Source organism: Eretmochelys imbricata, chromosome 18, assembly GCF_965152235.1.
Source record: "Eretmochelys imbricata isolate rEreImb1 chromosome 18, rEreImb1.hap1, whole genome shotgun sequence".
NCBI classification, from domain to species: Eukaryota; Metazoa; Chordata; order Testudines; family Cheloniidae; genus Eretmochelys; species Eretmochelys imbricata.
Window position 1 is genome coordinate 8,770,345 of NC_135589.1, and position 12,219 is coordinate 8,782,563.

The window sequence follows — 12,219 nt, forward strand, 5'->3', positions numbered from 1 at the left end:
GAGCCTTCAGAAGAAACAGGTCACCTAGCTGACAGCACCAGTACAGCACAGCAGTGTGTGAATGGGGGAATCTATAGCCACTATTAACCTGGCAGTACTGACTGGCAGAGGTAGGGCAAGCACAAGAGGTTGGGTGCTAGGCCTCTTGTATTCTATTCCTAGCTCTTACTATGACCTTGCAAATTACCTTCTTTGGGTCTTAGGCTTACACATTTGTAAAACGTGAAAAGTATTTACTTATCCTGGACTTTTCTATGGCTTAGAGATAAGAGCTTTACTACAGGCAGGAGTGGGCAAAATCCAGGCAGAACATCCCAACCTGGCACTACATCTGTTTCAAAGTAGCTGGTCTGGGCTCGTGAGCTGAAGAGCTTGAACCCCAATTCCATATCACAATACAGTGCAGAAGCATCTTCTACTGAGTCAAATAGAGCTGTTGTGGCTACTTGCATTAGAGATGGGAGCGTCTCCCAGCCTTGCTCGAGTGGCACCGCTGCCCCTTCAGCAAGGTTTTAATTTAAAAAAAAAGGCAGGGGGGACGTTGTGTCCTCTGCACTGTGGGTCCAAGCTTGGGGGGCTAGCCCTTGCCCCAATGTCCATGTTATCTCTGGTGGGCTAGCTTGACCACTGTTAGCATGTATCTGTTTACCCAGACTAGGAGGTACGCTCCAGCTGCAGTGTAGACGTACCTTAGATCCCTACTACTTCAAACAAGCCTAGGTCACCGCACCCCACATGGGTGCAACAATGGGCCAGTTGGTGGCTACTGATGCACACTTGGCCTTGAGGGGCAGTCAGTACTGGCCCAGTGGCAGGAGGTAAGAGGCTGACCGGTCACAGCTTATATTGTCCGTATCTGTTGTAAAGCAGAGAGGGAGAGAGGCTGTTCACTAGTGCTACACAACTAGCATGTGCTTGCATTCATCATTCAAGAAGCCAGCGACACTGTTATCCAGACACAGCTGGCCCAGGGGATGTGCACAATATGTACACTATATTTTTTTTTTTTTTTTGAAGGAAGAGGAAAGGGAGCACCTACCGTTAAAGCTTCCCTTCCAGAGGTGGTGAGGGGATTAATCTTCAACTCATAACTTTTGTAGGAAGAGGGGGGGAAGGGAAGGTTTTTTTTTAAACAGCTGGATGGTGCACAGTAGGTACAGTTCCTAGAGCAGGAAATCAGCCTGTAGCAATTCTGTTCGCAGTACAGCTCAAGCACAGGCTCTGGCAAGCAGGTGAACACAAGACTTCAGGTTGTTTTCATCATCCTTGACTTAGAAGCCTGGTTCATAGTCCTGTACTTTTCATTATAAAGTATACCAAGGAATTAATATACCTGGCTCACAGTAGCACTAAATTATTAGTCCTTTGCTACTAAAGGGAGGAAAGCTGCTTTTTTTTTTTAAATGAACAGGTACTTAGGGGCAGGATATGTGAAGCTTTCCACCATCTAGCTTTGTAGTTGGTGGCATTGCTCTGCATAATCAGGAGCACTGGTTCAGCCATGAGAGGGCTGTATAACCCCACACAACCTCCCTCATCTAGGCACCAGGTAGCTCTTGGTAATCAAGATTCCACAGCTGCTACAAACCTTCCCCTCACATGAGGTGGAGCAGCTCACAAAAGAGTTCTCTCTAATCTAGGGAAAGAACACAGCCTGTACCTACATACATACTAATCCCTTCTGCATTGTTTCACTGCTGATCTTAAAATAAGGAAGAGGCCAGGAGGACAACTTAATTGTATGGCATGATTATTGAACTTTGGCCAGGGCTCTCATAGAAAGAAATTACGTGTCTTACAAAGGCCCAATTTAAGGGAATTGCCCTAGTAGGAATATTTTTGAGAGATTAGTTAGATTAGACTCTCCACTGCTTGCTTCCATACTGGCTTCTACCAAACTGATTTTTCCAGGAGTTCTCCCACTACTTTCCTGAGGAGAGAGATTAAGATTTTCACCCTAATAATTACTAATTCATGAGTTTCATAATTCCCTCTTCTTTTGTGCCTTTTACAAGAGGATGGACTTAGATTGACTGTCAGGAATAGCTCCTGAACTTTCTCATGCTCACTTCCTCTAAAAATCCTGCCAGTTTAAGAAACTCTTCCATTCAAGTCCATGTTTTAGTTCTAACAGGTGTAAAACAGATTAGCAGGTTTAAAACAGCATATTGAAATTCAAGGGAGCCATGCCAATTCACTGCAGTTAAGGAGCTGGGCCCCTATTTGTAACCAGGTTAGGCAACAATGCTTTGTAACTAAATTCCCTGCCATAGCAATATTTGAAGCATAGACATACACACACACACATATTATATATATATATATATATATATAAAAAAAAAAAAAACCAGCTCTGGGTTAGAGCTGCTTGTGCTGTCATACCTAGACAACTATCTATTGTTGGCAAATCTTTTCTTTCAGGAAAATGGAAACAAAGTAACAGTTTCAAAAGGTGATTAGCAAAGTTTGACTCAAATTTCTGGACTGAAGCCTCAATTCAGCAGAGTGCTTCAATATACTTAACTTTAAGCATGTTCAAAAATATTTTGCTAAATCAGGGCCCTTTACACACAGCTATAGCAGTGCTCATCACTGCAGGATCTGGCTTTACATTAAATGAGGTTTTAGAACTATGGGCTCTGGCCACTTACAGGTGAGGGGCTCACTATTCCTCTGGTCCGGCTACATGATGCTAAATTACTTTTCTAGGTAAGCACTTGCAAATAGGCAGGGAGGTGGGATGCAGTATACTTGATTAAAGTGTGGTCCATGTTTTGAAGATGCATGAGAACCTCTTATTTAGAGCCACACATTTTCTCCAGTCAGAGGCTGAAAGTCTTATCAGAGCTAGACCCTATCACTTGCTAACTATATTAGTCAGCAAGAGGGAGATAATTCTTCCCTGCTGCTGCCCAAGGTATGTTGACAAGGTATTAGAGGGACACCTGTCTTGGGCCTAGTTGATGGTACTTCAGAAGCCAGAGCTGTTCCTGGTGTACTTTGAAAACTAGAAAATTGTATTTAAGGACAAATGGAGATTAGGATCCCATTGTCTTAGATACTATGTAAGAGCCTTACCTAGCCAAAAGTGGAACAGAGTGGGAGTGGAACAGAGTGGGAGTGGGACAGAGTGGGAGTGGAACAGAGAAGTGACTTCCCTCATGGTTACACAAGTCAGAGACACAGTTAGGAATGGAACTTAGGTCTCAAGTCCACCACATTCCCCATCAGACAATGCTGCTTCTGGATAGGTAGCATGAATCTTTCATTTGACTGTATGTAGACAATGCCTTACATAAATCCTACTATTGTAGACTAACTACACAGGTATAGTTAAAGCAGTGCAACCACCCTAGTGTGGATACACTGATGGCTGTACAAAAAGTGCTTATAAGGCTACAGATTATTTTCCTGTAGGGGAATAAGCTATACCACTAACTACATTCACAGTAGGTGATGTATCACTAATGGCTGATTTTAAAAAGTTATATCCCTCACTAGCATAGTTCTGTTAGTTAAGTCTAGGTGTAGACCAGGCTCATACTGCTAGCAGTATAATCCCTCTAACGTATAACATTAGTCTCACCTGTAGTTAAATGGGTAGGAGGAGCTTGTGAGAAAGAAGCTTTAGAACAGGTAACAGGTAGAATTAGAAACAGCAGGGAGGAACATGCTGCTCCCCAGCCTAAGTTGACATACTATTTTCAAACTTCAGGAGTTATTACAAATTTTGCTCTAACTTCAGAAGTTCCACATTACAGAACCAAATGGCAACACCACAAACTCAAATGTTACCCTTGAGGTTGCAGACTTTGAGGGAGGATGTACATTTACTCCTTAGCTCCAGTCCTTTCACATGACCTGAATTAGAGACACCAGAGGTCCCATGGGTAAAAACTCAGGCATGGGGCTTTAATCACATGCAGATGTCTGAATGTTAAATAGGTCACATTGGAACAGCATAATTGAAAGTACTTTTTTTACTCTATCAATATTTATGCCTACATTTTCATTTCACATTCACAGAGGGTCATCCAGAGGATAATTCTGTAGGCCAGATGCTGACAGCTCATCAGGCATTTGCTCCCTTCTCCCTCTCATTGTATTTTATGGGAATTAATCAACACCCACTATAAACAAAAAGTAAGCACAGGACCAGATAGTATGTTCAAAGCTGCTTAAAATGTGTCTCCATAGACTTACTAAAACCCATGTCAGGCCCCATTTGCAACTCAGACTGATGGGAAAGCTTGACTAACCTCTACCACTTCACCATAGTTGGGCTAAAGCTTAAACTGAAGACTGACTACAGCTAGCCAGCTGCTTCAGTTCTGTGATATTCCTCTGAACCAAAAAGACTGTGAGAAGACAGTTTATATTCCCAATAATAGGTCATCTCTGTAAATTAATGAGCAAAGGAAAGAGTTGGACAGATTATTGGCTACTTGTAATGACTTCAAATCTCTCCCACTACTGGTGTATCTGAGCACCTCCCACACATAAATGAGTTTCTCCTTACACCATCCCAGGTGAGGTAGAGAAGTATCCTTGCTTTACAGGTGGGGAACAAGAGGCAAAGATCAAGTGACTTGCTCAAGATCACACATGGAATCCATGGCAGAGCTGACAACTGAATCCAGCTGTCCTAATCCAAGGTCAAGCACAAAACCATTCTTCCTCAAACCATACAGTGCAACTGCAAAGTTGGACTGAGGTCAGTATTAAAGTAAAAGGTGCTCTCCAGTATAATACTGGCACTGCAGGAAGAAAGGAAGGTAAAGGAGATAGGTTAGCTAATCTAGCCCAGAGCAAGGGTGAACAGATGATACGGCAAGGGATTGGCAGGTGTTACCCAGCATCATGGGTCACCAGTGAAAGCTGTTGCCAGCTGAGGATAGAGAAAGTATATGCAGGTCAGGCCAGATTGTTATCAGTTCTGGGGTGAGTCAGATGAAGTCTCCTAACATTTCTCTCACTTCCTTGGCAGCCAGTTGAACAAATTTCTAAGATGTTCATAATCAACTTAATAAAGGGAAACATTGGCAACTCCCTTACAGCATTAACTTAAGCTACTCGAAGTAAGTGTGTTAACATAAGAACAGCCATACTGGGTCAGACCAAGGGTCCATCGAGCCCACTATCCTGCCTTCCAACAGTGGTCAATGCAAGATGCTTCAGAGGGAATGAACAGAACAGGCAATCAAAGTGATCCACCTCTTCTTATCCACTCCCAGCTTCTGTTGATAGCTATTAGGAGTTGAGTTATGAAGAGGAGTCACGCCCCCATCTTCCTAGGAGTGCTGCTTGCTGGGGGAAGACTGAACCATGGGACAAATGTCACTCTTTACAAAAAATTAAAGCCTTTTACTTTCTTCCATGAGCAGCCCCCTGGATTAGATTTCCCAAATGACAGTTAGTCAAAGCCTGACCTGACTGTGAGGGTGAGATGCACTTTCCTATTCCTACCAAACCACCCGCCATCTTACATCCTGGCCTTTCATGTCCCTCCTTCAACCCAGTAGCAAGTAAATACTGTCAAAAACCAGAGATGAGACATGGCGGGCTCAGTCGTTTTGTGGTGTAGTGTGAGGCTGTCTGTCCACTATGCACCCCTGCTGGTTCTCTCAGGAGACAGGCCATGGACTGAAGGGACATGGAAGCTGATGGTCTTATGGACATGGTTCTTCCAAGAGAAAGGCCTTCCAACTGCCACTTAAAAGACATTCTTGGTGTGAATAAGTAGATTTCTGACCACAGAGCTACATGTCTTGCTCCTTCCACAAGCACTAAATTCACTTATGTAAGTTAAAAAGGTGTCTAGGTGGAAATGAAGTGGCCGAACAGCTTTTCACTAGTGCCATTGCTTAGAACTGGCCACATTTAACATTGCCAAGTGTTGGTTAAGCCTCTCTTCTCCCCGAGTGCTTTAACAAACAGGTTTTACCTCAACTATGTTCAACATACGCAATGATGCCAGATATTCTAATTATTCTCAGAATACATCTGTTCCACATTTGCTATATGCCTGAAGCTCCAATCCCAGAATGCAGCAGGGTGCCAACATCCTCATGCCAACATCTTGAAAGTATGGCAAGCTAATGAAAAACACAGCCACATAAAGCTGGCGAGATGCACCCCTTCTGTGACTAGCAAAGTAAATCAAATAGTCTCCCTTCAACCAAATAAGTTTCAGCTGATCTTGGTGTGAGACAAGAAGAACTCACTTGCTTTCTGTGGCCATACTGTATAGTAGTTTAAATTACAAACGTCTGTATATAGACAGGGCAGCTGCTCCCTACTCCCATAAAAGAATGCATCATGAGCATAAACGCTAAGCAATGAGACAGGAAGGAAGAAGAAATAAAAAGGACACTGGATGCACATTGCTTCCCAGGATTTTATAATTTTTATTTTGTGGGTTTTTTTGTTTTTAGTATGGAGGCTCAAGTATAAGATGTAGATTCAATTTAAGCTTTACAAAAAACAAAAATCAAAACAAAAACCCCTTTTGCATTCCATAAAAATTGACAGAAAGGTGCCTTGGAACAGGCTATAGAAGAGCAGAACTTTCAGTGGGTCCCCAAATCAATGCTTCCTTGCAAGTCTGGTTTAGTCAGTATAGTACAACACTGAGGAACACCCTCTCTTCCCTCCCTCCCACCAGCCGTCCCCCATGCCCAGTCCCCACACATACGTGGAATACGTTTTTCCAGTTTTTCCTCTTTCACACACCACAGTATTTAATAAATTTTGTTTTACATTTTTTACACCAATGTAACAAAAGGCGGGGGGGGAGGGGAGGAAAAGAAACAGAATGAATGGTGTTTATGCATATAAATGGGAGAAGAGGGGGAAAAATGCATGACTTCTACAGAAATATATTCTAAGGTCTCGATAGTAAAATGTGGTGCAAAGTAAGCTTCAGAGACTGAAAAAGTTTGTACAGCTTTATTCATGGGGAGATGGCGGCATATGGATAGTAGTGGATGCAAATTGTGATGTAACCAAAAAGGGGGGTCTGGGGAGAAAATGAATTTTCTAAGAAAGGAATCTAATGAGTGCATGGCATGTCTTGTTAGCATGAAGAGTATTTTAACTTTGCTGCTTTTTCTTCAAAGCCTCCACCAGGTCATTTTTAAGAGCATCTTGTTTTGATTTGTCTGCAAAAGTCTGCACAGACCTGTTGGGAGGAAGGAAACAAATTAAAGTGGGACATTTGAAAGCAGTGATTTTTAACAGGTATTCTTCTGGGATTTGAGGCAATAGCAGGCTTAGAGGAAAAAACCTCTATTTGCCTGTGGCAAATACGGAGGACAAAAGGTAAAGTGAACACTTTTCCGCAAGTATAGCAAAATTCACTCTAACGGAGTCACCACAGATATACTTCCTCTGAAGTTCCACTACCTCCAATTCTTGGGGGGAGAATCCCAATCCTTTACATTAGATCTTGGGAACATCTAGTTGTCCCTCAGACTGTGTGTTAGAGGGGATCAATCTCAAAGTGATCATGACGTTAAGGTAGATAATCCAGCAGTTATTCTGTGGCAACTCTGCAATGGACCTGTTTGCAGGACCTAACAAATAGTCCAGGTAATGAATATCTCAGTATGTGGCAGCCATGCGTCATACCATCCCTTCCAATGCATTTACTCATGGGAAGAGCAGAAGCTGCTTTACAGAAAGACTAAGAAGTTTCTCTCTTCTTAGGGCAGAGTCCAAATGAGAGTTGTTTTAACTCTGGCTTGTGAAAGCTGCTTTATGGAATAAATTACCAAGATAATGAATCTCTCATGTATGTCCATGTGCTTCGAGACACAAAGCATTAGGTTCACCTAGGCATTCGGGCAGCTATTGCTTTAAGTTTAAACAGATAAAAATGTACATTAGAAAGCTAGAGATTTTTAAGAAGCTAGTCTTTGTATTTTCCTATGAGCTACGATGTAGCTGTTGGAAGGAAAGTACTCTTTCATTATGGAATGGAGGCCCACTAGCTACAAACCCCATCATGGGCTTCTAGCAGAACGCATCATATAAAAAAAAATTCCAACAAGGAACTCTTGGGGCTTATGCTGTCACTGGTACCCTAAGCAGGAAGTGTTCAGTGGCATCTCTGCTGCTGCTCTGGGGATCGGGGGAGAGTATTTTCCTTCTTAAGGAGTTAGCAACTGCAACAAAGCAGACCACTAGAGCAATTGTCAACATGGGATTGCAAACTCCAAGAGGATGGTGAGCAGATCTCAAGGGGTCGCTGTATGGGAGAGGTTGAGAGCCGCTGATATTAGAGCAGTTTAACTTTTAAAAATCTTTATTTTTGAGCTGAAGCTATAGATCTATAACAGATGAGATATTTCCGATATCTGCTGGCAGTTCTTGAGAAAGTCAAATGATGAGACAATTCTGCTTTACACATACTATTCCTTTATCCCAGTTCTTTACTAGGGGTACAGCATGTCCAGAGATTTCTGTTCAGGCATTTATTTGCATCTCCAGTTTATTCTTTATCTACAGTCATCAACTGCAACCAAAGCAAGTGAAGTAGAATAGATGTGATAATGGTATTGCAGACAAAATAGACCCCTGGCTTTCTTAGTAAACGGTTTTAGAAAAAAGCCACACATTTAAAGAATCACCTTGATTTTGCTTATTAATACTTTCATGGACACGGCTAAAGAATCTTTCAGCTGTTACAGCAAGGTACAATAAAGATCCCTAGTTAAAAAAGGGATTTTATAACTGATCAGATAACAGAACAATGGCATTGGCCTTTTAAAGAGATGCTAACACCTCAGGGAAGCTATTAGCATCCAATTTAGTAGACTCCTCTCCATATATTCTATATTTTACATTCTCTCCTATGGTCAGGGCTATGTTATTCCTGGGTGCTCGTTTCTGAAAAGCAAGTACATTTTTTGTATCAGAGAGTTATTTTTCTAATGTTCTTAGAAAGTATTTCCATCCTCTCGTCTCTGGAGAATTCAGTTGATTTAACATAAATATATACATTTTATATTTGCATTTGTCACAGGTTAAAGTAATGGTTCTGAGCCATCATCAACAAACAGTGCTCATTTTCCCCTCCGTCAGCTTAGCATGTTTAAGAAGGCATCTGTAACTCATTAGGAATTGGAGTGGAAGGTTAAACTGGCCCAGGGTTAGTCACTGCCATGCATCCTAAGCAATCAAAGCTCCAAGAGCAACCTACAGTATATGAGCAAACCCCTTTATAACGGGCTGTGCACGGCACAGGGAAATGGAGGCTAGAAACATTTCAGTAGCGTGAGTGGAGCTGAATTTTCAAGCTCCAAGAAAGACTCAGATATACAAGGCAAAAAGAGGATTCGGAGGGAAGGGGGAAATCAGCATTGGTTGCTATTGGCCTTGGAAGTACCAAGACCAAAGGGCCCTTTGTATTTCATCATTTACAATGGAAAGGACAGCTATTTACTTCCAAAACCTTCCTTCTATTCAGAGGGAAAGGAGTACTGTAAAATTACAAGGAATGAGTAGTCTATAAGATCTGTATAGCTGCTGGAAAAAAAAAAAAAAAAGTGACGGTGCAATTGTAATGGAGCCCTAGGGTTTTGGGTCAAAACAGTGAATATGAGCTACCACCACTTTGGGTACGTGGCCATCTACTGTATAATTGCCCCCCAAGACAGAGTGCAAAACAAAACTGGCAAATCCCCCCACGTTTCAGTGCACAGAACTCCATACAGTGGGAATAAAGATCAAGGCATTCATTGGTTCTATGAAGGTGAAACAAATTAAAAGTTGGTCATCAGTCTGCAGGAGTTACGGGTTAGTTCTGGTTTCAGTTGTCATGCATAGGTAAGACAGCCTGTTCTTGGCAGGGTGAGTCCTAGTTTAATGCTGATTGTCACACCTCACAGGCAGGGGTACCTGGATTGGTTTAGTTATCAGGCTGGATGTAGATCTGACGCTGGGTCAACACTTGAGAAAGCTCCCTCTGCAACTGCTTATACTTTTGGTTGTCGGGGATAGCATCAATAGATCTACAGAGAGTAGTTCAGAAATGAGTGAAGTAGAATAGGGAAAAGAACAGTCAGAAGAACCCAGTAACAGACAGCTGGCATCCTGGAAGCCACTAGGAACGAGTTCAGGAAGAACAAGTGTAAATACACGAGTCAGAGGAAACAGGAAAGGTGAGATGGAAAAGCCAGACCCAGATACTCTGGGTGATAACAGATTACCTCATTGACGCACAAAATAGTAGCTCTTTTAGACTGAGGTATTGGAGAATATATTGCATAGATTCAACTACAGGGATTTTCAGCAAGGTTCACACAGGAAAAAATAATCAGTTACATATTTCCATGTGATGTTAATGGCAGCTGCCTGGCCAATTCCCCACATACCACAATGAAAATGAGGGACAATTTTCAACCAGCACTTCATTAAATAGGTCTGTCAAGTACTAGGACCCACTCCAGCCAAACGGCCATTAGGAAGGCAGCAGAAGTGTTTTATTAGCACCATAATTCTATCATTGCAGGGCAGACTTGCTGATGCTTTCATACATCAGTACACACGGAAACCGCAGAATCTGCATATTTGTCTATTGTGTTTTCTGCATTATTGAACTATGCTGGGGAGTCTAATTTACAGGGTGGAAGAGTTTACTTAGCATCAAAGACCTCTCAGTTCTGCACTTCCCCCCCAAGAGTTAAAACACACCAACCCAGAACTTGCTATGCAAAGTTCCTGATTGGACATGATCAAGGTCCAAAGCCTCACACAACTTCCCTGCAGAAATACACAGCAGGCTCGGCTCATTCACTTGGTCTGCTCTGGTAAGCTACATTCCAGCCTGAGGGAGTGGGGAAGAAAAGAAGTGGCGCATTTTAAAAAACCTATAAACTCTGTTTTCATAGAATCGCCAGTTCCTTATGATTGTTTGGCATTTGAGAATTATTTGTAAGAATAAGTTTAGGTCTATGAGTCAAAATTTAATTACCCAGCACACAAAACCTTCAGTCTGAATAATTAAGCTGCCCATTAAAAAATAATCTCATCAAGCTACAGTACCTTATTGTGCTATGCTCTTCTTGAACAGGGAACAAGGGGTTAAAGCGCTGCAAATTCCTGTAGTTGAAAGGTGTAAGAGAAATGTTCTCTAAATACACCACTACTGGTGAATGTTTCCAAAACCCAGTGAGGTGACTAATTGGAGATATGGAAAGGGGAAGTTCTAGCAAAGGAATGCCAGTCACTGTTTGACTGTGGGACAATACTGCAGGTGCTGCTGGGAGAGGGAGAGGGGCTAAGTGAGTTCTAAGAGCCAGCTGTGGATGGTCCATTACCTCAGCCCATTAACGATGTCCTTTGTTTTTCCAAAATAAATCTCATTCAGCGTACTTCTGATTTTGTTTTCCATGTCCTAGAAGAAAGGGAGAAGCCAGCCTATTAATCATTGCAGTTGTTTCTATGGTTATTAAAAGTTACTACAGTCTCTTATGAGTACCCCTTCACCGGCTCAGTTGACTGTATTGAGATGCAATGCTTTCCACAGCATGATTTGGCCCACTGTATCCTGTTATTTAAGTTTTCATGTCAGACTGTGTGCCCCACTTCTCCTAACAGCTGCAGATTCAGCTCACATTAGTGTCTGAGGATTCACTTTGCTCCTGGTTACTGTGGAAGGCTATATACACAAAATACCTGTCTAGAACCACAAGAGGGCAGTTTCTGTTCAGGGATCCAACTCGTATCCCACTGCAAACAGGACAGCCCATTCGCCCCCTCTTAGTTCCAATCCCTAACAGAACGAACTCCCAGGTTCTGAGTCAGCCATTTAAGGAACCCAAGAAGTTACGGGTTCCATAGAACGAAGTTGAATTCTCTGAGTTGGTGGCTAATGGCACAACTGCAATATGTTTGGAAGTGATACTTTCTCCCCCAGCAACTTCAGTCTCGCCTGAATCACTGGCCACCCCTCCTCTGACAAAAGGACCAAAAGCAAGTGTGTTTTATCCTGGACGCTTTGAGTGTCTGGTGGTCTCTAGCAACAGTATTATGTGCACACACTCATTTAACTAAGAATTTTCTCCCCTCCTTCCACAGTGACTATGAAGTCTGAAATCGATGAGGATAAGAGCTTCTTTCAAAAATATGGTGTGCTAAAACAGCAGCCAACCAAGTGTTGCTCCACACCCCTTTTCCAGCAACTAATGCAATCTTAGCCTTGACTCTTAGTACACT

General features: G+C 42.3%; 1 protein-coding gene across 1 annotated transcript in view; it reads right to left on the reverse strand.

Moving 5' to 3' along the window:
- Positions 1-6,387: 6,387 nt before the first annotated feature.
- The window catches only part of CAPZB (capping actin protein of muscle Z-line subunit beta), a 109,813-nt gene continuing 103,981 nt past the window's right edge, over positions 6,388-12,219 (reverse strand). Inside the window, exons 8-9 of the mRNA XM_077837293.1 lie at positions 11,322-11,398; positions 6,388-7,180 (exon numbers count right to left, since the gene is read on the reverse strand). Coding sequence (XP_077693419.1) covers positions 7,093-7,180; positions 11,322-11,398 — 165 coding nt within the window. The 3' untranslated portion in view covers positions 6,388-7,092. The remainder of the gene's footprint in view (positions 7,181-11,321; positions 11,399-12,219) is intronic.